The following is a 26,057-nucleotide window of genomic DNA, read 5'->3' on the forward strand; positions in this document are numbered from 1 at the left end:
CTTTAAAATAACATTGCCCCTGCTGGAGCCACGCACAGGCTCTAGAACAAATACTGTGGGGCCTTGGAGCCATCTGGCTCTGAGAATACTCTGCCCCAAATAACGAAGACGAACTTGCCCCCTCGGTGGAGTCACGTAGGCTTTGACAACAATGGCACCCCCACCTTGGAGCGCGCTGGCTCTGTGGGAACACGGGCCCCGGGACCTCAGGACCCCCAAGGGGCCCTTGAAACCAAGATGGGCATCGGTGGAGCGGCCCGCACCGGTGGGTCCGCTCATGTACTCAAAAAGAACTGTGCCACGTCGGAGCGGCCCAGAAGGGTGAGACCGCTCCGGAAAACAACCAGGTCAACACCCCTCAAGCCCTCGCTTCCCGGGCTCGGGGGACCCTCTCTTCACCCGGTCCCTCTCCAGAGGGCCGGGACTTCTCCAAGGCGGCCGTCTCTTTTCTTCACCCACGGTGGGGGCAGGCTCCGGCAATGTGCCTCGGGCCCCTCTCCGCTTTTGAGCTGCACTCGGTGGCGCCTGCGGGGCTCTCCCTCAGCCATGGGAGCCCCGCATAGGCAGGCACCATCCTCCTCCGGGCAGCTTCTTCCTCTCTCTCGGGGGCGGGCGCGGAACCGGAAGTCCCGCCCGCTGTCAGGCACAACGGTGCCTTACTTCCTGTTTTGCCGCAGGCTATTGTGGTGATCGCTTTCCCCGCAATACCGAGGGGTAGGCACCCTCGTTAAGTACAAATAAAGTTGGAATGCGGGGTGGGCACCCGCTAGGGCGTCCATAAGCAGAGTGGGCATCACACAAATTTTGACTCCAAAAACGAAGATGCCGGGTGGGCACCTGTGCACATAAATAACCGAATAAGCAGGGTGGGCACCCGCAGGGCTCAAGAGGAGGGGGGAATCCCTACGAGGGGGATTCCCTCAGCCAGGGCTGCAGCGCCACACTGCTCAGCCCCTAGACTCTCAAGGCAATATCAAAGAAAGAAAGCAAAGCGCTCCCAGGGCGCAAGGGGGCAAGAGCAGCCTAAAATCCATAAGGCTAGCAAAAGGACAGCACAACAAGGATCCAAGAAGTCCTCCAGGCATCCAGGGGCAGGGCCCAGGGAGGCAAGCCTTCCCCTGGGCCACAGCAGCAGCACACCCCTGGTAGATTCAAGTAGCAAAACAAGAACATTTTACATGGGGCACAGCCACTTCTTATAAAGCTAAATCCTTTGTTTTGCTCAGCTCCCCTCTCTATTCATAGGACAGGCCAGGGACATCAAACACACCACAGGAGGTGGAGCCTGCATTGTGGAGTGAAGGCCCAGCCCTATTCAGGTCCCAGAGTCAACTCCTCCCTCCCATCTACATGCAGATCTCCCTATTCACCACCAGGCAGACCCATCCTGGCTCCTGGAGCCAAGCACACGAGCCAGCTCCTGTCAATCACAATCCAGACAGTCAATTCACATTCACTGCACACAGAAATGCCAACTTCTAAAAGTGGCACTTCTCCACTAGTCACATTAAATCTCTACACACTGTCGCGCAGCATTTAATCTCACGAGTTCGCACATACCAAACTCGCCCCTGCACTCCTCCCACATCAGGAAATACCAGGGACACACATATCCCCCATACATTCCTATGGGAGGGCAGGCCAGTCTCACCACACATACACAGAGCGCACGCACTTTACACTAGACCACAGTGAAAAAGTGCTCAGAGGCCTAAAATCACCAACACCAGGTTACAGAAACAGGCTGGGAGAACGCAAAAAGTTTCAGGGTGATCCTGCCAAAAGGGGCAAGTCCAACACGGACGTTGAAAGTCGTCCTGCTTGCCTTTACCGTCTGTCTTGCGGGGCTGCTCTTGTTTGGCACACTGACCTCTGCCGCCGTCTACTCCACCGGTGGGCGAGACCGATGTTTCCTCTAAAGAGCGAGGAGAATGTTGATCAGGAACCTGAAAACGATCAGGTGACTTAATAGTTGTGCAGTCGTGCAAATCATATGTGCGCTCAGCAGGCACAGGTACTGGTGATGCAGGACGGGTTCCCCGGTTTCTGTTGATGTTTCCCCTGTTTTTTATTCTTATCCCAATTCTGCTTTGAAACATTGGGGCAATCATCTTTGTCAGACTTTGCCGCCTGAGTTTGCTTTTGCGCTGCTTTAGCAAAAGGCTTAACACCCAATCTATTACGGCCAATGGTCTTATAAGCCGCCGTAATAATTTTCACCAACTGACGGGGCTTATCGCCATTGGGGACTTCGTGTAAAGCATTAGACACCTGGAAGCTTACCGCATCTCCCTTAACTTTCGCAAGGACGAGATCGGAAACTACATCAAACACTCAAACTAGTCTCAATCCCATTTCGACAGCTGCCTCCACTCTGTGTTTGTCTTGAACACGCTTAATGACGAAGGGTAGGACAGCCATGGACGGAGTGCCGAATCACTTAGCATAGACTGCCGCAAAAATCTTACCCCAGGTATCGCAATCGGAACCTCTGGTATTAATTCTTTCTGCAAACTAATGGTGAGAATCCTGTGTTTTTCAACAGAAGTCATGTTAGGAAATACCGCTACCAGTTGGTCAAATTCCTCAGCAAGCCAGAAATGCATATCATCCTTATCTTGGGGGCGCTTGCCCATAACCGAATTCACCATGACAGGATTAATTTTGATACCGGCCAGTCTAGCTGGATGCGCTGCCGCACCAGGTGCCCCCACCTGGATGTTGCTGGTCACATATTGTACTAGAGCCCGGTGCACTCTAACCAAAGAGGTATAGAGCACACGCAACTCCTCAATAGTGACTGTGTTATAACACGGATGCGGTGTATAGCCGGCCAAAACGGCCACGTGGCCCCTGGAATAGACAAAGGGCCTAACCGAACTGCCGTTAAGGATTGGGGAAGGGCGTCATCAAACCAAATGCGATGCTGCCAAGCATTAATAGGGACCTCCAGTCTCCTATATGGGTTTTAGTGTAGAGGGACGGCCGTAGGAGTATAAACGTGAAACAGACCAGAATTTGCATCTGCAGCAGGAAAGGTGACCCATGAGTAAAACAGCTCAAATGGGTACGCTGCCTCAGCACTCACCACAAAAACAACTGCCAAGCTATCTACTGTGACGCCAAACAACTGCAAATGATTGCGGATGGCCACCCGACTATGCTGCTGGATGTCAACGTCAGCCATAAGGACACGGAAAAGAACAAGAACAATGCAAAGTAATGTAGCACAACTAAGTAGTAATTCAATAGAAACCGTTTTAAAGTATCAAGCTTGAATAGACCTATTTAACTATAGGTAAGTTTATCCGTCATAACTGTCAACTGTGAGGGGGTCGTGGACTGATATAAGCACTACTCAATAGTCTCAAAAATAAGACCACCACGTTGGGTGCGCCATGTTGCAGGGATTCTGCTCAGCCACAGAACTGTACACAGAGACCCAGGACCTCAGTGAATTGTGGTGGACCAAAAAACTCACCTCAGTACCTAGAACCCCTAACTGACTAGCATCAGTGTCACATTAGCTCTTCATCCTATAGCAAAGGAACCAATGATTAGACAACCCAGACCATGCGACGTAGGTTATACTCCGGAATGGTGGGAATCAAGACACTTTTTTATTTCTTTTGTCCTCATCTCACCAAAGACTCTGGCAGTTTTGACAAGTCGACTTATGCTTAACTGGGCGCCCCTTGCCTCACGGCATTAGTCTAGCCCACCACGGCCTTCCTCTTGATCCCCAAGGATTGATGTAATCATTGGACGCACCCATGAAGCCAGAGTTCTTAACAGGTTATCAGGCGCAGGTGGTGGCCCCAAATTAACAGGGGAGACTGTTTTCATGCGGATCCAATGCACCTTTTTGGTCTAAACTAGCCATGCACAGTGCAGCTTTCAGCCAACTTTCTCTGGTGGGGGGAGCCGGATCTTTCCATCTAATACAAATCTCCCTCCTAGCCAGGATCACAAGGTAAAGAAGCAGGCCTAAATGGGGCTGTAGCAGCAACCTTTTTACATGATTATTTATACCAAAAAATCACCATGTGGAGATCGATCTCTAAATGCATTTGAAAAATGGCTGTCAAGGAGTCCCCCACGTTTTTCCAAAATAGGGCTAATTCTGCACATTCAAAAAACATATGAATGTCATCCGCCCTACTGAAAGAACACCTCGGGCATACTGGAGCGGGAACAGGAGCAAATTTGGCTATTTTAGCCGGGGTGTAATTAAGCCAAAAAAAGATTTTTCTTTAGCCTCGCAGGCTTGATAAATTCATACAATACCTTGAGGGAGGTTTCAAAAAAGCTTTCTATTCATGGACAAGTGGGGAAGAATTCCATACCGATGACTGAGGAGGGATCCAGTGATCTTCTGCTTCAAGAAGATTTAAGTACCACAAAGATATTTCTTTCTTCCTTGGGCATGAGTCTTGAAATAACTGCTCAAGTTCCATGTTCCCTGCTGTTTCTCGAGCTTCCGCCTCATGCCATGATTTTAGCTGGAGGTACTTACATCCGGAGAAAGAGGGACTGATCTTATCTAGCAATATCTCCCAAGGGAGAACGCCCTCTGAGTCCACATGATCTGACCACCTCTCCAGACCTGCTCTTTTAATCGGAATCGCCAAGCTGTCACCCAGGCAGGGGGGGGGGGGGGGGGGGGGTCACCGGGAAATCCCAAATTGGTGCAAAGTGGGATAAATAGCCTATTCCCAAATACTTCTTATTTGTGGCAAGTCAGCAAGGCAGATTTCAAAACCTTGAGACGTGCACGCTTGAAGAATCTGGGTGCCCCAAATTTATATAAAAACCCTGCTTGCCCACTACCACCCTCTACTAAGGCCAATTCACCCAAAAGTCTACCCCATGTAGTTTCTTCTGGAGTAGAAAACAGCATCCTTATGTTCTTAAATTGGAAAGCCAGTAAGTACCAATTAATATCAGAAAGTGCCAATCCACCTTTTAAAAGTTTCCTTCTCAGTTTTTTCCAGGATAGCCTAGCACTTTTCTGACCCCATATGAAACTACCAATTTTGCCCTGGATCTTACAAATATTTTTCTGGGGAAAAATAAGAGGCACCGCGCTAAAAAGGAAAGTCAGTTTAGGTAATACCGACATCTTTACCAGGTTGACCCTCCCGTAGATCAAAGGGAGGTTTTTCCACCTGGCAAAGGGGAAGTCAATGTCTTTTTCTATTTTTTTCAGATTAATCAGGGGAATTTTATTCAGATCCTTAACTATTTTTATTCCTAGATACCTGAATTCTCTACTTATGGGGCCTTGACTGTACCCTGTATTCCAGCACATAACCTCGGTTTTAGCCGAGTTGGCGAGATATCCTGAGATCGAGCCAAACTCCATCAACAAGGTTTAAAGTCACGGAATGGAGATGTCAGGGTCAGCGGTATAGATTATAACATCGTCCGCGTATAAGGCGATTTTACACTTATAATTTTGTGATTTGAAGGGGCTCATGATGTTATCTAGCCTAATCGCCTGTGCAAGGGGCTCAATATAAATATTGAACAGCAGGGGAGACAGGAGACACCCCTGTCTTGTCCCTCTCTGGATTGCAAAGCTTGGAGGCAGGGAGCCATTTAACAAAATCTTAGCCGAGGCCCCGGAATAGCAGTTCTTTAAAGTTTGGACAAAGATTGGGCCCATACCCATGACCTCCAACACCACCCAGGGATATCTCCAACACACACGATCGAAGGCCTTAGCGGCATCTAAGGCCACTACTGCCAGGAGATCCCCTCTATTTTCAGCAAGATCGATATTGCCAATAAGTAATTGAGATTGTTCCTGGATGACTCTCCCAGCCATAAAGCCTTTCTGGTCAGTAGTTATCAGGCTTGGTGCCAATGTTGCCAATCTCCCTGCCAAAATACTCATAAGGGTCTTTTAATCAGCATCCTAAAGGGAGATTGGACGGTAAGAGTCAGCCATCAGGGGATCCTTGCCAGGCTTCAATATTAAAACAATTGTGGCCTCCTTCCAAGATCTGGGGATCACCCCCACAGAGCTATAGACCAAATTGAATAAGTTGTGGAGTCTAGGCAAAAGTTCGTCAAGTAGTGCCTTTATACATTTCATTAGGAAGGGCATCAGAACCCGCCGACTTCTTATTTTTTGCCCTCTTTATTTGGTCCCTTATCTCCTCCATACAAGTGAACAAGTCATCTCCTCCCCTCAATGTCTAGCTGGGCGATGATCCATCTACCTGTTTGGTCTGTCTGGACTGATTTTATCGTGCAAGTGACTCCTGTCTTCACCATAATTGCCACCCCACGAATATTTGCTTTGAGTGACAATGACATTGTATTCAAGGGATTTTTAGGAAGATAGTTTCGGACTTCATCTTGTTTAAGTGAGTTTCTTGCAGCAAACATACCTGGGCTGGAGACAGCTCTAAATATTTAAAAATCAATCCCCCTTCATTTTACCTTTCCACAGCTTGAATATCTGTTACTGAGGTTTTGGAGGAGTTCTCTGTTTAAACCATAAAAAAGACAGTCTATTTTGCTTGACCTGTGAGATGAGGAATATTTTTTACCTATTCTGCCCCAACCCTGTGTCCCCACACCCTGTGCTCCCCAACCCCCCACCCCTATTTCCACAAACCCCAACCCTCCATGACCCCCAGTGCCCTGAGGAACCCTACCTTCCAATAGGCAAAAGCCTATTCGGACCCTTCCCCCTCAAGGCTTTGAGAAATTACATAAAAAGCTAGAGATTGGCGGTAGGAAGCCTGACTCTTAACGTGACCTCAACTTCCCTCCCCTACACCCCTCCCTGTTTCTCATGCTGGATTTTTGCTATAAGAGCATCAACTTCATTGGTCGTCCTGATCATATGCATATGGTTATTCCACATAACTCGCAACGTGGCGGGGAACTTCAATTGGGCCTTTGCCCCTAAGCTGTTTAATTCTGCGAGTCTTTTACCCAGTTCCCACTGCCTTTCTGCTGTTATGTGGGAGATGTCAGATCTGATGGAAAAAGAAAAGGGAGATAGATCAGTAAAAGGAGAAGATATAACCCCTTATTTTAGGGCAGCGGAGAAGATCTGTTCTTTGATTGAATATGATCAAAAATTTATCAGGATTTTCCGCAGTTTCGGTCTACCTGGATTCCTTTTAAAGAGGTCGCTATGAACCCTCTGAATTTCATGATTTAAATACCCATTAGGAAAACTCTTATGCACCGTGCCCTTCAATAATGAGATCAAAACCCCTTATGTCCTCTCCCTCCATTGCTTCTGGAATATTTAAAAATGTCAGATTATTTTTTCTTGAATGGTTCTACAGTCTTTCAATATTGTCTTTAAGCTTTGTTTTGAATTGATAATTTCTCGAGCCAGAAAGTAGTAGACAAAATTGCACTCTTTATCTTGGGGATTTCCTCTTCAATTACCTCAGTCCTTGCAATGACATCTTCTAGCTTATTAGCAAGAATCTTGCATGAGGAACGAATAACCGCCTGGTTTGCCTCAGGGACTGAAAACCTATTTGCCAACTCTGCTTGGTTTGCCTCTGAAACAGTGAATCTACTTGCCATCTCATCTTTCAGGGCCAGGAGGATGTCTGCCAAAGAATAAGAGTTCGGTACATAAGAACTCTGAATTATCGGAGGAAGAGAGGAAGCATTTTTGCTACACGGAACATTGGAGCCACTAGAACTACTAGGGCCTTCCATCTGCCCCTTACACTGCTCTTTAGCCCGCTCGGACCCGACCCTCAGACAATTCTTGCCCCTCGCAGCCTTTCCCATCTTCTAGAACTGAGCCCCCAGGTCCTTCCTCTGATCTGAAACTAACTTTACACCAGACCCCTTCTGTAGATCCAGTACTGAATATCTATTGGAGAGGGTAATGGTCGGGTGTACCTCCAACTCCGGACTCATTGTTTCAATGGAATCAGCAGATTCCGCTAGATCAGCAGTGTTCAGCAGGACGTTTTTTTTCCGGAGTTCCATTATGTTCGGAGAGGCTGAACCTTGATGTCTCCATTTTTGGAGGGGTAAAAAAAGTGAGCCGAGGATGATACCAAAACCTCAGTGGAAACAGAGGTGACCTCTAAATTGGGACCAGACATGGCTTCAGATGTCCCTACTACACCAGATTGAAGAAGAAGCGGGACGGCCCTTTCATTGAAAAAAGGGACATGACCTGATAAAAGTTCAGTGACGGAGTAATTTTAGTCCTAGTTGAAACAGCTTTCTTGTCCCGCACTTTGGCTTTGCATCTTTGGAGTTTGGATTTCGCTGGAGTTACTGATAAACCAGTACCCCCTTCTCTGTTTTATCGAGATTTTTTACGTCTGGCACAGGGGAGACCCGCTGAGGAAAAATCGGATGTGTTATCAGGTTATTAGAAGTCAAATGGGCCGTCCTTGCCCGCAGTGAATATCTGGTCAGCTTGGGGGAAGCTGTTCCCTCTTGAGGCGCATCTCCCTCTCTATACAGTCTGGAGAAACCTTGCAGAGAATATTACTCACTTTGATAGTCAGTGCCCCCTCTCTTGAATTCAAGGATAGAGTGCTACTATCAGTAGTGTCAACTGTAATACCAGGGAGTGTTTTCCCCCCTAAAAAAGAGCATTCAGGAGAATTAAAAGCCAAAGAAGTCCTCCCTATTGCAATGCAATGATCCCCAGTCTCCCCTGCCTGCTCTGGGGAAAATTGGAGACTTACATACTATACACTCTTCCTCCTGTGCCACAAAACAGCAGAGGAAGAAGCTCACTCCGCTTCCACTCGATGGCAGCAATCGCCCACCTCCAACCTGAGCTCTGTATGTCAGGGCTGTGCTCGCCGATGCCGACGCAGCCAGAGGGGCTGAATAGACTAGAGCGTTGACCGCCACAGCCTCTGCTTGGGTCTGTGAGAGCGACTCGCCTCGCGTCTCAACCATGAAGAGAGAAGAACCAGACTAGGACGCCGCTGCCCCAGGACATGAAGGTACAGATTCCAATTAATCCAAAATGAATTCGAAATCAAAAAAGAATATATTTTCCAGTGATGGTGGGCATTAGAGACATTAGGAGAGGTCACCAGAGCCGTGGGATCCCGCTGCCATTCAGGAGCCTGAGGAGGTGCGCCCGCGGCCGTTCAAGCGGCCGCCGCCATGTTCCTCCCATCAGGGAATCAAGAACAACACTTTTTCGTTTGTTATTCTCCTACCAGTCTACAACAGGAGTAAAAAGACACAGGAAAGTTTAAAATGTTTATTTTAACGACGTGCTCTAAGATGCAGTATTTTTGCTAACACAAGCAAACATTTGATTGGAAACACAAAAGGAGAAATCATATTATAATGATGGTGAAAACAGGTTCTATAGCACCTAGTATATCACCCTCCCTAGATAGGAACGATGTTCTATAAAATATAGAAGGTCTCTTAGGCTTGAATAGGGGACCCCATTCCTCCAAGATCAGCAGGAGTGAATCACATCAGGATCTGCAAAAGCTCTCTCTGGGAATCAGATTTCCTCCAAGTGCCTGAATTCATGCATACAGTGCAATATTAAAGGCGCCAGAATCGCCGTTGGCTGCAGTTGCATGTATGTTATGTCTAAAATGAGAGCCGATCAGCCCGAACAACAGCTACCGTATTATGATAACCTTGGAGGCTTTAGCACTCCCTGTGCAGACTAGGGTTGCGATGTAAGTCTAGGGATGCTGAAAACAAGCCATTCTCATGTGAAGTAATTCATGAAGCCTAACTTACAACAACAGCTATATGCATTGTCGTTCGCAAAAGCAGCAAAAGGTAAAATGGCGTTTATACTTCTAATAAGCCTATGCTAACATATCAATGTGCGCAAACAAGGCCCGGCCCTTACTACACTGCCTAATAGTATCTCTATCATACACCTGTGAATAATGGAATAACTCATACGAAGAAGGAAATCCCGGGATATCAATAATTCAAAAAGTAAATTAAAGAGAACAATTGATAGTCTTGTTCTTTTTTTTTTTTTTGGTTCAACTGCTTTTATTATATCTGGACTTCAGTACACTGCTTCACAAGCCTACAACCCGGAGGCCGGCAGCTACAATGCAATCAGTAGAAAGTAAAGTCGATTAAACACAGCCTTAAACCGGCATCCCGGAGGCCCAGTGGCGTTTAACAGAGATGTAAGAGGAGCGGCTGTCAGCTTGTGCAGTGAAATGAGAAGTGTATCATAGGACGCCGTGCAGTAGAACAGGTTTGCGTTGTAACAGTCCCAAACCTTAAACATATCCCCCCCCCCCGCATCGTTAAAAAACAAACATTTGTCAGTGAGTTACATCAGTCACGGCTCTGTTACAGCACCATAAACGCAGCATATGTAGAACATGTCTGGCGGTTATCGCCACAGGGAAAAGAACTAGTCCATGTCTTCTGGGCCAACCTGTGGGACAAGGGGAGGCTCGCATATGTTGCCTCTAAATTCGATCCAGCTGGACCATATGTCTCCCCACTTGCGGGGGCAGCATCTTGTCTCGTAGACAGTCTTTTCTTGCAGCATGCACCAGTCCATGTCGCTTTGCCAGTCTCTCAGTGTCGGTGGATTAGGGGCTCCCCATAGTCTCGCAATGTTCCTTTTCGCCACCATCTGCCCAAGTGCCACCCAGACTTTCCCCCTGGAAGACAGGTCTGTGGGCTCCCAAATGTTCAGGAGACATCTCTTGGCCTCAAGACGGAGTTCTACCTCTAAAACCTCGCACATACAATGCACCACCCGCCCCCAGTATCTTTGCACTTTAGGACACTCCCACAGTATGTGGAAGAAGGTGCCTGTCCCTCCACAACCCCTTCTGCAGAGCCCCTCTCCACCCTTCCCCTTCGCTACCAGCCTTGTACAGGAAATGTAGACTCTGAAGGATTTTTAGTTGGACTAACCTTAATCGGGCCGAGATCGCTACCTCCCTGGGTGAGGCTAGTGCGTGAGACCACTCTTTCTCATCTATCTCCAGCCCGTCAGTGACCCATTTGTCTTTCAGGGGAAGTAGAGTGTCAGGGGGGGTTGTTAATGAATTTTTTGGACGTGAGGGAGATGGCGTGTTCTGGGAGGTGTCCGTCTAGCAGTCTGTCCTCCAGTGGGGAGGCCTGAGGTAAGGTGGTGTCTGGTGGGATATTTGCTAGTAGGGAATGTCGTACCTGTAGGTATCGGAAGTATTCGGTGTGTGCCATGTCATATGTTTCTTGCAGGTGTGCGAACGTGTGGATTCCTTTTGGCCCCCAGAGGTCTCTAATATTTGAAATCCCTTTCAGGTCCCAGCCGCGGAACCCTTTGGTGCGCCCCAGAGTGCCCAGCTTTTCAGAGGCCCACAGAGGTGTTGACATGGTAAGGACATCCGACCACCCGAGCTTCTTCTAGGCAATGTGCCATATTTGTACTGAGTGCTGGGTCGGTCCGGTAAGTTGGTATCTTCCCGGCTTAGAGTAGAGTGCGGCCTCGTAATTCCCCCCAGGGAGTTGCCACCTATCCATCCCATATCCGGGGTCGTCCCCACTGCTGTATGTCCCCTGGTTAATGGCTGAGAGGTGCGCTGCCCAATAGTATTTGCGGATGTCGGGAAGGGCAATGCCACCGTCATACCACCCCAATGTGAGTTTATGTAATGCGATTCTGGGCGTCCCCGCCCAAAGGAATTCCCGCTGCGCCGCCTCCACCGCTGAGAAGTATGAGTTGGGCACTAAGTCAGGGTAGTTCTGTAACGCGTACAGGAACCTAGGCAGTGCCACCATCTTAAATAGGGCTGCTCGGCCCAGTAATGACAGTGGAAGGTTCTGCCAGGATTTTGCCTCCCGTTGGAGCCGTCTGAGGGGTGGGAGTAGGTTGCGTTCGTACAGCAGGGTCTTGTCTGTAGAAACGAAGACTCCCAGGTATGTGAAGCCGTCTATTGCCACTGTTAAAGGGCAGGTGGATGGGAGCCTCGGGGGATCCCCGTGAAGCACGTAGAGGTGGGATTTACTCCAGTTTATTCGAAATCCGGAGTTCCGTCCGAAGCTAGTGAAGATGTCGAGCGCCGCCACAATGGATCTACGCGGCCTGGACAGGTACAAAAGGATATCGTCGGCGTAGAGGGAGATCTTGTCCTCCCATCCCTCCGTCCAGGCTATCGTCTTGTTCTTTATGTTCAGTTGATCCAACCTAGGTAACTACACCTAAGCGGTGACGTTAACATTCATGTAGACAAGATGTTGAGGGTGTATATACTAGAAGTTCAGTTAAAAGATCCTCTTTTCTGTAACATCTCATCAAGGGCTTTCCATTCCTGAATGAATACCATAGAGATTTAGATACTGAATTGAATCGCCTGATCCCATGGGATTTCTGGATTATGGCCATTGGTTATTGTATATAGGATAAATATCCAATACACCTCCCTCTTTTTTCTTATTGCCTCACTGGACATACCCGATTTACTCTGGATTTTCTCCAAAATGTACCAACGTATGTCATCTGGAGTATGGTCTTTGTCTATATAGTGTTGTACAAATGGGGCTGCTGTCTTCTTTGTTCTTATGGATGACCTGTGTTCAGTGAGGCTTGTGTTAAAAGCTCTTGCCATTTCACCTACATAGCCCATGTCACATGGGCATATTAGTAAGTAAACCACATCTTTTGGTTTGAAGTTAGTGTGGTGAGTTGACTGGATATGAGGACCTCTAAATTCAAGGGAGGAGGCGTCAATCGTCAAAGGGCAAATTTTACAGGTGCTACATTTATAATTACCAATCAATGATCTTGCACAGTCAAGTGTTCTTTGCGACACTGTAGTGGTGGTCCTCATCCTTGATTGTACCACATGGTCCTTCAGATTTTTGTTGCGCCTGTAGGCGAATAAGGGTCTCTGTATTCTTTCCGGCTTTTGCATATTGATATTTAAAATGTGCCAACTAGAGCACACTGCTTGCCGTATTCTTTAATTCATCAAGGAATGGCGTGTTACAAAGACTATGGGGGAATTCGTTTTGGATGAAGAGCTAGTGAGAAGATGTTGCCTATCGCAGTAGCGGGCTTGCTACACAAGTCCCTCACTAACCTTTTTGCGTAACCTCTCATTAGAAATTTGTCTTGCATAATGGTTGCTTTGGTATCAAAATTATTGATACTAGTGCAATTACGCCAAGGGCGTAAAAATGGATACGGTTTTTTTGGGCAGGGGGTTGAAGCTTTCATGGTGCAGCAGCGTATTATGTGCTGTTGGTTTGGTATAGAGATCTACAGCCAATGTTCCTGCTTCATTTTTGATGATCACGTCTAGGAATTCCACTTGATCATTACTGACATTGCTTGTGAAGGGTATATTACTACCACATAAATTGATCCAGGCCAAGAATTGTGTTAGAATGTCCTCAGTATCCATGGCCACTATATGTGTACTTAAAGCAGCTTTGTGCAAAAAGGGACTGCTCAAGTTGGTGCAAGGTAATTTGTGGGACTAATATATAGCCCTTGTTGGTAATGAACATAAGGAAAAAACCTTATAGTTGTGAAAGACCCACATTATGCGCAAAAGACTGTCCCTTAGTACAAAAACATTCCTTAAGGGTCATTAGTAATATTTACGTGGATATACTGACAGTATCCACCCTCTAGTGGTTAATGAGCAGTATGTTAGCTAAATTGCTGGAGTCCCTCAGTGGGGGGGTCGATATAAAACCTTTGGTTGTGCCACTATATGTTGCTATTGAAAGTGATGTCAGGTGCCATATATTGACGTCACTTTCAACAAAAACATATAGTGGTACAACCAAAAGTTTTATATCAACACCCCACTGAGGGACACCAGCAAGTTAGCTAACATACTTGAGGGCTATATATTAGTCCCTCAATTTACCTTGCACCAACTTGAGAGCAGCCCCTTTTTGCACAAAGCCACCTTAGGTTCACATATAGCGGCCATAGAGCGAGGATGGGGGCCGCAGTGTTACCAACTCCGAGTGATTGGCTCACCAGTCTCTGTATGGCCTTTGAATTGTGTATTTATCACTCCTTATTTCATTGTGCACTTATCACTACTTTTTTACCTACGTCCTACCCCCAAGAGGGCCGACTGTTGCGAAAAACCTAAGCTGTGTATCCAGAAATTCCTAAATTTAGCATTTATTAGTGAAGTTACCAGATGTTTTCCAAACTAAGACGTCACTACCTCCATATTACCCTAATTGTCTAATGTTGTTTATTTTTTAGCCTCTGCATTATGCGGTCGTAAGTGATAAGAAATGTCAATTGTTGTTGCCAATGTTTGTTGGTTGTATGATTCCCTTTTAGGCAAGACAGAAGCTCTAGGTAATTATCTGTGCAAGTTTTCAGACACGTTTTAACTGCTCCATTGAAAACGTGTTTGCCAAATCAAAACGTTTCAGGGCACGTTTAAACTGTCTTGTTAAACGCTTGCTTATTTAAACCCCCACCCGCCTTACCCAGTGCTTTGCTTTTTGTAAGCGTTACCTACCTGTCTCCGCATCACGATCAGCTCGAGAACCCATTTCCTCCATTCCAGTCTCCAGGGGAAGACATCCGGCTGGCTCCTCTGCTCACCCGGCGTCTCCCTTCCGGATTCCAGCTTCCTAGGAGTTCCTTCGTCACAAGACATCCGGATGGCTCCCCTTCCGCTCCCCCGGCGTCTTTCTTCGAATACTGCAATACAAAGAGAAAGATTAATAAACAAAAACGGTTGCTTGGCTACCCTTCAAGAAGTTTTGCAGTAACATTTTCTTTAGCGCTATTAAGAAACCGGTAAGAGCTCAACTTGATTTTATTTCTTTTGGAACCTTTTAAAAAGACATCCTTAATCTTCTGTAAGTCTTTTAAAAGAAGACAAAAGACGTCAAGGAGAACAGGACATACATTGCAAAGTCTTGCAAGTTAGTTCTTTGAGACCTGTGAAAGATTTTAATCAAAGACATTTAATCACGAACTCTGTGCAGCTCGAGACAATTTTATTGAGAAGAAACAAAGGAGCGTCAAAAGGCTTTTAGAAAAGAGCAAGCATGTAACAACACTCACAGTCTCAATCGACTGAGAGGGAGACCTCTTAAGATTGTTCGGAAGGCCCTCACTCACCAACCTGGTTGGTGACATGCTTCATCATCAGGCCCCACCAGGAGAGGCCGAATGCCACCCTAGTGTGCTGCAACGCCAGGTGGCTGCGGAGTTTTTGTGAAGTGTGATGTGTAGAGTGATTTAAAAATGTACCAATTGTGTCAAAGGAAGTAATTTTAATAGTTTTGCCAATTGGACATAAGTAAAAACAGTGGTGTGGGATAATGAACCAAATGAAAAAAATCCAGATTTATCCTGTGTTGTTGGTCAACATGTTTCTGCCTCAAAGATAGTGGTATATCGGGCTGTGTTTTGTCTCTCTTTCTCTCTCCCATTCCCCCTTCCCCCGGGAATCAAACTGAATTGCAAGCAAATTTCCACCTTCCTGTTCTGGTTGATTTCAGGTGGAGTCGGGAACCAGCAGCATCAAGAAAGGAACAAACCGGAGTTCAGGTGGGTGACTTCGTAACACCGACTCTTTGCCATATGCCGGCGGCCATCTTGACAAGTTTTCCGCTCCAGTCTTCACCGCATGACTGGGTGGAAACACTTGCTACATATATCGGCACCCGATGGGAGATGCGCTAATATGCGGTCTCCAGAGGAACGATTAGGTAGTGTGCCATTGAGGAGAGCATATCAAGTAAGTCTTCTTTTCCCTTTCAGGAAACAAGAAAAAAACGGGCAGACTGCAGAACCATCCACAGCAGACCCTGCGTTTTCCCAAGCATTTACAGAGCGTTTTTTAAGGGAGACATGCCATTAATCACACTTTGTCCTCCTTTTCAGAGTTTGAGTGTGAACCCTTACACTCCCTCAAGACCATGAGGGACATTTTTGCTTCATAATGAGTATGTGAACATGCGTTTCTCTGTAAATACTGAATGTTTGTTCGTCATGTTTTGTACAGTCACGCGGTGTATATGTTTAGGTCGAGCCTGTAGCAGCGCACATGCGCTGCTCTGATGAGACTTTTTGTAAGGGGCTTTGAAAATCTCACCACACGCTTGTGCGTGTGGTTTTGTTTTCGTCACAGGCTACTGGCTTTTGTGTGCGTCTTTCTAAGAAAGACAGCATGCAATTGGGCAAAGGCGGGTGCATGTCCCGCCTTTGCTCCTCCCACGGTCTATTGCTTGTGGTCACCCGCACAGGCACCATCTGTTTTGAATTATCGTGCCCAGACGCGTGCGCGATAAGTCAAACCAAATGTCTCGCTGTGGGTGGGCACCACTCGGGTGCTTGTTTCACATACTTAGCACCATTTCTAACCTTTCTGTGAAGTAAACTCGTCTTTTCTCCCTGAGTTTGGAAGCCCGTGCTCTGCACACCATGTGTGAATAAGGCACTTCCCTCTTTCCCTCCACCGAAGGCTGTAGCTCAGTCCCCCAGCTCCGTCTGGCTCATTCCCTCCCTGAGATCAGACATCACCTCCCTCTCCCCTCATAGCACGCAGTCAGCCCAAGTCTTTGCCAGAATTCCTTCTGAAGGGAGAGCAGACACCCCTGGATGGGAACTGTGTGTACATGTTTTTTTTCCGGTTTCTTTTCCTGCCTGTCACAAGGAACCGTTATTTTCTCCGCTGGCCGGGGCTGGATGTGAATCGTGGGATTTTCTCCTGTTTTTGTGATTTGGCTTAGCCTGGTTTTGTTGCGGTGGCTTTTTGTTTCTCGAAGTGATTGACCGGGAGTCAGAAGAATACGCCGGATGTTGGTGGGGGACAGTGAGCTCGGGGTCTCTGGAAGAAGTTTCGGGTTCAGGTCTCATCTGCTTGGAGATGGGTTTGGAGGCTGACCCGGCACCTGGTAATTGGCGGAGCAGTACCCTTCGGGCCCCCGCGGGCTCCCAACTGTGGGATCGGGTCGGGCATGCCTTCATGCAATACACCATGTGCAGTGCAGTTCTTCCAGTCTGATCTGAGTTGGGGTTAGCTAGCTTAGCTGCTTCACTAAGGTGGCTGAGGCTCCTGCCTGAATTGAATTTCCTTCGAGCAGGAGCAGCGGAGGCTCAGGCTTCTTCTTCCTAGCAGAGTCATGAGCCAGTGAGTGCAGCCAGCCCAGCAGCAGCAGCAGTAGTAAGGCAGTGGTGGCTTGGAGACTCGAGGCCGGGCTGCACTGTCGTGGACAGCCAGCACCGCCATACCCACCAAGGATGAGAAGGCTCAGGTAAGGTAGGTCACTCAGACCTTACGCGGGGATGTGGGGAGGATGGAGCGGGCGCGCTAGTGCACGAAATTACTCTGCCAGGGCATGGAACTCTGCGGAATGCCACTGAGTTTTCCAGTAACTAAGAATTTCCGTTGAGTACAACTCTGCAAGCTTCGCCCAGGCTTAATAGTGAACTGTTGGCGCAGACAGGAGTTAATGGGGTACTATACAGTCTGTTTAAGCAGCATGAGGGCAATAGGCACGGTTGCCCATTATCACCAATGCTATGTGTCCTGACACTAGAGCCCTTGGCGTGCAGACTGCATGACAACCCGCTGGTGAGGAGTCTAAACTGAGGAACGGGATGGGAAGAAGGACTATCCCTATATTGAGATGATATCCTCCTGTATCTCCTCCCCCAGACGAAGCCCACAATCAGGGCAGATCGTATGGCAGTGTGTCAGAGGATGCCGGAGTCCTTTATACTCCAGGAGGGGTCGCAGGTCACTTGCTCCTTTGATGAGGGTTACATTCTGTGTTTGATGGGCGACAATACCTAGGTTGGCAAAGAAGGCTCACATTGATGAAACCACTATGGGACAGCTATATGCTGACTGAGGTGGGGAGGCTAAGAGGCTTTTCTAGTTAGGATTTGCTTTCAATCTCCATTGTTGGAGATGTGTGGAGAGGGAGTGTCTGGCCTCCTGGGAGAAGTTGCAGGAGGAGTACAAGATGGACCCAAGGAAATGTTTTGGTACCACTAGCTGGTCCACGCACCCATGGTGCATGCGGAGCAGGGCTCGTTGCTGGAGGACGCCTAGCCACTTGAGGATAGATTGTGGACAGAACCGCTGCACAAAAATGCATTTACCCTCACTTACAGCAAGCTGATGAACAATGTCCCTAACCCCCAAATGAAGTTGAGGGAGGCCTGGAAGGTGGACATAGGGGAACTAGAGGAGGAGGAGTGGGAAGAGGCACCCAGAGAAGTGGCCATTAGAGCGCATTTTCAGCTAGTTCAGTTTCGTCTATTTCACAGGTTCCACTACATGAGGGTGTTTATGCGCAGGGTGGGACCGGCTTCCTCCGATAGGTGTAATAGGGGATGTAGGTTGCAAGGTGATTTTCTGTATACTCTTTGGGACGATCCACTGTTGGAGGGTTTCTGGGCAGAATCACGGAGGATCTCTAGGCACTGGGCCAGCCTCTGCATAGAGACCTTGCCAAAGACTATTCCATGGAACGCTTGCAGGGGAGGAAATTCCGGCAAATATCCCAGACTGTTGTCCACTCTGGGGTTCGCAGTGGCTAAGCATAATGTTGTTCACTTGTGAGGAGCGACATCCACAGAGTGTAAACCAGTGGTAAATAGACATAGATTGGTGCAGGGTGGCAGAACCACAGGTTTATGAAGGCAGGGGCTCTCCTATAAGTGGGAGAAAATTTGGAGACTGTGGAGGAGCAATCGGGGCCTCGCTGATGGCCTGGTGGGGCTGGAGTAAATGTCTACAGAGTTGAAGATTACTTGTGACATGTATCCTTTGTCGGCAAGAGGAGGATTTTGGTTTGGAAGGGCGACCCTGCTATATTGTTGTGGTATCCTGCAAGATACATCATTTTTGGCTGAGTTTTTCTACAAAATAAAAAAAGTTTTAAACAGTTTATTGGTGCAAACCAGTGAAACATAGTACCAAATATTCACAATTTGGGGAGATACCCTAACATTGCATCCCCAAATTGCAATTTGGTAGCCATGTCTAAACCCATTTCTACTGTCCTAAACTGTGTTTGGCACATAAAATATAGCTTTAACGGTCTCTGTATTCAGATTTAGCAAATCAGAGTGTTTCCGACCTTCCAAACGTTTAGTCTATCTGGCTCCACATTTTTTCCCACATATCCTTTAATTCAACTCCTCCTTAACGGTCAACAGACCTCGAGGGCCAGTACAATGGAAAAAGTCTAGATAGGTATATTATAGGTCACTGTTGTTCATTTACCCCATACTTAATGTGCGGGTCCTACATTTATTTTGTGTGTACCCTGTCAAAAAAACAAAAAAAAATACGGTTTGTACATGTTTATTCATTTCCCAAAAAGGGACTAGTGCATAACATTTTCCATTTGAAATCATTGTAATATTTTAATTAATTGCTATTTTTAATGGACATTAAAATGATGAATACATTGTTTTCTGACAAGTTATTCTATTTTCATTTTACAGGACAATACCCACGTGATACAAGTTTCTACCCTTGTTCATCTTGCAGAATGGCTTTTAGCAATCAAGAGTACCTCAGCAAACACATGAAGCGAAAACATCCTGAAGTGTTCCCAAAAACTGTAAATAATCCGTGTGTTATAATGAAATGTGTCCCAATTGAAATATCATATATGTGCGAAGTGGGACTGAATTCAAAACTGTTCGATAACAGTGACTCCTCTGGGACCACATTAGAACAAACACACAGCGGAGAGAAATATAGGAAAAGGTTCATCCTGTCAAATGAACTAAACCAATTTGGACCCATAGACTTCGGAAAGAAACTGCCTGGAGGTACAGAGTATGGGGCCATTATCCATCTATCTAGAAAGCTGACCACACACAAACCCTCAAATACAGGTGGCAAACCATATACAATTAGGATTTGTAGAAAAAGTTGTTACCAAAGCTGCCAAAGTGATGACTGGACTGTGCATCAGCGAACACAGAGTGTGCTTAGGAACGAGATTCATTCCCATACTGGTTTGAATTCTAAAACAAATACCAAATTGGACAAACTAATGCAAATGCTCAAACTTTACTTATGTCAAGTGTGTGGTAAGCATTTTAACCAACTTGAACATTTGATGTACCACCAGCAAAAACACATAATGGGAAAAATGTACACATGTAGAAAGCCATGGAAACATTGTAGTGCCTCAAATATTCTATTAGTGCGCCAGCAGACACATAAATATGTACCAGTAACTAATTTGAAGACCTTGCCCTTCAAGGGAAATCAGTCAAATGTAGAAGTTTCTGTGGAAGAGCGGACCATGCAGCAGCAAACACACGCATTAAAGAAGCTATACAAATCAATGAAATGTAGGAAAGGTTTTACCCTATCTAGAGATTGGACCATGCATCAGCACACAAACACCAGGCAGAAAATGTACACATGCAAGGAACGTGGGACGAGTTTTTACTTTTCAAGTAATCTGACCATCTGCCAAGGAACACACAAAGGGCAGAAACCGTACACATGTCGGGAATGTGGGAGAAGTTTTTCGCAGTCCAGTCATCTGAACAGGCATCTACGAACACACACAGGGCAGAAACCGTACACATGTCGGGAATGTGGGAAAAGTTTTTCGCAGTCCAGTCATCTGAACACTCATCTACGAACACACACAGGGCAGAAACCGTACACATGTCGAGAATGTGGGAAAAGTTTTTCACGGTCTAGTAGTCTGAACACTCATCTACGAACACACACAGGGCAGAAACCTTACACATGTCGGGAATGTGGGAAAAGTTTTTCGGTGTCTTGTAATCTGAACACTCATCTACGAACACACACAGGGCAGAAACCTTACACATGTCGGGAATGTGGGAAAAGTTTTTCGCAGTCCAGTCATCTGAACACTCATCTACGAACACACACAGGGCAGAAACCGTACACATGTCGAGAATGTGGGAAAAGTTTTTCACGGTCTAGTAGTCTGAACACTCATCTACGAACACACACAGGGCAGAAACCGTACACATGTCGGAAATGTGGGAAAAGCTTTTCGCAGTCCGGTAATCTGAACAAGCATCTACAAACACACACAGGGCAGAAACCTTACACAGATCGGGAATATTGAAAACGTTTTTCGCAGTCTATTGATCTGAACAGGCATCTGCGAACACACACAGAGCAGAGACCGTACATATGTTGGAAAAGTTTTTTGTGGTCTAGTACTCTGAACAGGGAATGAGGAAGAACATTTTCCCACTCAGACCATGTATCAGCTAACACACAGGACAGAAACTGTGCAAATGTAGGGAATATTGGAAATGGTTTTTGCTAGTCTAGTACGTTGAGCATGGATCAGAGAACACATACGGGTAAGAAACTGTACACATACTGAATATGGGAGAATCTTTTCTTTGTCTAGTTATAGGACCAGACATCATCCAACACCCACAGGGGGGGGAAGCGGTACACATGTATGGAATGTAGGAAGTGTTTTTCCTGTTCTAGTAATCTGACCAGCCACCAGTGACACAAACAGAAGAAACGTCCAAGGGAATTTGGGAAGAGTTTTCTATTCTACTGTCAGTCACCAGTGAACACACAAAGGTGAGAACACCCCTGAGAGACACTGTACGCATGCAGAAAATGTGGGAAACGTTGTTTCAACTCCAGTAATCTAAGCATGCATCTGCAAACACAGGGCAGAAACTGTACACATATAGGGAATGTGGGAAAAGCTTTCCACAGTCTTGCCATTTGATCACGCATCTGTGAACACACACACACACACAGCACAGAAACCATAAACATGTAGGGAATGTGGAAAAGGTTTTTCCCACTCTGAAAATCTGAACACGCTTCTATGAATACACAGGGCAGAAACTGTACACATGTCGGGAATGTGGGAATGATTTTGCTGACTCTAGTAATCTGAGAATGCATCTGCGAACACACACAGGGCAGAAACCATAAACATAAGGAATGTGGGGAAAGCTTTCTACTCTACTACACTGAGCACACATCTGCAAACACACACAGGGCAGAAACACATGTAGGGAATGTGGGAAACATTTTTTGTGGCCTTGTCATCTATACACTCATCAACAAATACATACACATAGCGCAGAAACCGTACACATGTGGGAAAGGTTTTCCTGATTTAGTAATCTGAGAACACATCTATGAACACACACAGTGCAGCAACTGTACACATTTAGGGAATGTGGGAAAAGTTTTCCCCACTCTGGCCCAGCATCGGCTAACACACAGGACAGAAACCGAACATGTAAGGAATATTGGAAATGGTTTTAACCAGTCAGGTACATTGAACATGCATCAGAGAACACAAACAGGTGTGAAACTGTACATATGTGCTGAATATGGGAGAATCTTTTCCTTGTCATTGAACTAGACATCAGCCAACACCCACAAGGGGGAAACGGTACACATTTAGAGAATGTGGAAAGCATTTTTCCTGTTCTAGTAATCTGACCAGCCACCAGTGACACACAGAAGAAACATACACAGAGGGAATGTAGGAAGAGTTTTCTGTTCTACTATGGTCAGTCACCAGCGAACACACAAAGGTGAGAAACCATGCAGATTTAGGGATGTGAGAAAAGTTCAGTCCTATGAAAGCCATGCATCAGTGTACACATGCAGCAAAAAAACTGTACAGATGTAGGGAATGTGAGAAAGTGTCTTCTTTCTGGAGATCTGACCATGCATCAGCAAATTTAGATACAGGATCTGTGGGAAGTGTTTGTACCGTTCTTGTAATCACACTTCGGAGAGAAATCAAACACAGAATATGCAAAAATGTATCAACGAACACACACAAGGGAGAAGCCATATTCATAAGAGGAAAGTGGGTAGTGTTTCTACTGTTCTAGGAAGCAGACACAATCACGAGTCAATACACAAATGGGATAAACGCACACTTTCAGTAATGTGTCCAATGACCTGTGAACAGAGGGCAAACCAGCACATGTGTGGAAATGTTTTTCCCATTTTGGTGCTCTGGCTAGGAATAAACTGACACATGGGACAAACCATACACATGTTGGAAATATTGGAAATGTCTTACCAGCCTAGATTTTGACCATGGATGAGAGAACACACACAGGGGAGAAACAGTACACATGTACTGAATAAGAGAATAGCTTTTCCTTGTCAAGTTAACTGGCCGGGCATCAGCTAGCACTCCTAGGTGAGAAACAGTACACATTTAGAAAATGTGGGAAGAGCGGTCCTGTTCTAGTAATCTGACCAGTCCCTATATATACACAGGCAATAGCTCTCTGTTTAAGTAATCATCAGTGAATGTACAAAGGTGAAAAACCATTAACATATAGGGAATGTGGGAAAAGTTGATTTTCCCACTCAAGTGATCTAACCAAGCAGTAGCAACCAGAGTAAAGGAACTGTACAAATGTAAGGAATGTGGGAACGTTTTTTCCACTCTGGAGAAGTGACACTGGAGAAAAATCTTGCACATGTAAAGAAAATCGGAAAAGTTTTCTTCCTGTTCCACTAATCGAACAATTTACTAATGCACAAATGAGCGAAGCTGTAACATGTAGGGAATATGCAATACGTTTTTACCAATTTTAGTGAACTGACCAAACATCAGCAAACTCAAGCAGGGGTAAAACCATACACATGCAGGGAATGTGGGAAACTGCTTCCCAGTTTGCTTTTTCGATCATCCACTGACAAACACATAGGGAAGAAAAAGTACACATGTTGGAAAAGTGGTAATAGTTGTTTCCAGTTTAGTCATTCTCCCATACATCAGCTAACTCAGAGGGGGGGAAAACCCTACAAATGGAGGGAATGTAGAAAAGGTTGACACTGCTTATGATTGGTCTGACCTCTAGAACAAACACCAAAGAGAAACCCCACATGTAGGGAATGTTAAAAATGGCTTTCCCCAGACTAATATTTAGGCCATGCATCTGCGAATCCACACCAGGGAGAATCTGTACACATCTAGGAACAGGGGAAGGATTTTTCCTGTTCTAGTAATCAGAACAGACAATAGCACATACACACAAAAAAGGAAGAGACGTACACCTGCAGGAATGTGAAAAGCATTTTTCCCTTTCAAGTAATGTGACTAGTTACCAGAGAATACTCAAAGAGAAGAAATACACATGCAATATGGAGAAAAAAAATTCTGGTCCTGTGATCTAACATAGATTAGCAAACACACGCTGGGGAGAAACTGTACATTTGAAGGTAATATGGGATGTATTTTTTTTTTAAATCTAGTCATCAACCATGTACCTGTGCACACACTGTACATATGTAAAAAAAATGTAGAAAATATTCTTTACGGTCCAGCCGTCTGACCTTGCACCAGTGAACACAAACGTGAGAGGCCCAGACCACATGCAGGGAATGTAGTAAAACTTTCTCAAACTAGAGAACTCACCATGCTTTAGCGAACATAAATAATAGAGAAACTACAAAAAAAGGAAATGTTTTTGCTATTCTAGATGTACGGGAACTGGCAAACACACAAGAGAAATCTTACACAGGTGGTAATGGAAAGGTTTTCCAGCTTTGTGATCTGACATTATACCAGCAAACACACTCTGGAGAGATACTGCATGCATTAGAGAATGTGGTATAGCGTTTCCTAGAAAACAAGTTACAAACTGTACACATGTAGAGAATGTAAGACATATTTTCCCAGTCTGGAAGCAGGGCCAATCGCTAGCATATAGCAGAGGTAAACTGTAGAGAATGTGGGGAAAGATCGGACCCCATCTGGCTACATGACCGAGCACCAGTTAACACACAGAGGATAGAATTCATACAGTCGGAAATAAGATGTTTTGAACCTCAGGAAACCTAGCCTGTATCAGTGAACACATAAATACATTGTAATATTGCAGTGCCAAACAGACATTGCAATCATCATCCATCATGAACTATAGAAAATAAAGAATCCTACCATTGTGATTTGCCAGAACCCGATACATTGTTCTAATCAAGAAACTCACAAATATGACCATAAGCATAAGGTCTCAGTCCCCAGTCAATACACATAAAAAGACACTTAATGAAGAACTACCTGGAGATACAATTCAGTTGGAATAAAATGTGGAGCAAAGCAGCAGAAATTGTAGGTGCAACAGGATCAGTGGGAATTTGCCACACAACGGAGCAATCTGACAATGTAAGTGTAACGACGAACACTAAAAAGAAATAGAAATTTAGAAGACAAATACTAAGCAAGCTTCATGTGTCCTGTGACTGCAGAGTGAATACATTCTTCCTTGGCATACATGTAAAGCAAAGCCTAACTTAGAGACCCATACTGACTTTAATTCACGAGTTTGTTACAGGAAAATGCTGTGTTATATAAATCCAATGTATGTGAAGGCTATACTTTCTGAAAATAAATGAATTCTTTGGTTGAGTAGAAACTGACTACCGTAGTCAATGAACCATGATAGGTCTTCAGATGCTCTTGATAACACCAAAGTACGGTACTGTACAGAGTAAACGCCTGAATGATTAATAAAGAACTAAGATCACATACTGCAGTCAAAGCTGCTCTGGACCTTACATCAGAGAAAATAGTTTGCCTATTTTAAAAGCAAAGTGTGATTTTTATGGTAGCAAGAGGAATTGTTTTTAGCAAATAGGCTGATACATAGCAAGCTATGTAAGCAAAGTCCTAGCACTAGTAGAGATAAGCCATGCCCAGATGCCAACTACTTATAAAAAGTTATAGAATTTGCGAAACCCATATGATTGCAATGTTAAGTGTTATGATGGTTGAAAAAAAGAAAAAGAAACTATAGTACAGTAGAAACAAAATGCTAACTTTGTTGTAGAATTACTTATAGGCAATTATGCACTCCTCTTCAACCAAGAAAAATGAATTTAGATAAGCCCAAATTCTGATTCCTCAATGTGGAAACTTCATTGGTTGACAAACTCTGAATCGACTCACATAAGGAATCCTGAAGGGTTTTACCATGACATTCTCTTCAAAAGATTTTATGAGGCTATGTTCAAGCAAATTAATTTAGTGTACATGCTTTTCTTTTTTAAATGAAACCCATAAAAACAAGTTAACTGAATAAAGTGAGACAAAAGTACTAATTTACCACTGGTTATGTGCTCTAT

The 26,057-nt window shown here is 45.5% G+C and overlaps 1 protein-coding gene across 1 annotated transcript in view; it reads left to right on the plus strand.

The window, feature by feature from the left end:
- The window catches only part of PRDM9 (PR/SET domain 9), a 1,629,505-nt gene extending 1,604,157 nt beyond the window's left edge, over positions 1 to 25,348 (plus strand). The window contains exon 10 of the mRNA XM_078676140.1: positions 19,415 to 25,348. Coding sequence (XP_078532266.1) covers positions 19,415 to 21,039 — 1,625 coding nt within the window. The 3' untranslated portion in view covers positions 21,040 to 25,348. The remainder of the gene's footprint in view (positions 1 to 19,414) is intronic.
- The last annotated feature ends 709 nt before the right edge of the window (positions 25,349 to 26,057 follow it).

Source organism: Lissotriton helveticus, chromosome 2_1 (assembly GCF_964261635.1).
Source record: "Lissotriton helveticus chromosome 2_1, aLisHel1.1, whole genome shotgun sequence".
In the NCBI taxonomy this organism is placed as follows: domain Eukaryota; kingdom Metazoa; phylum Chordata; class Amphibia; order Caudata; family Salamandridae; genus Lissotriton; species Lissotriton helveticus.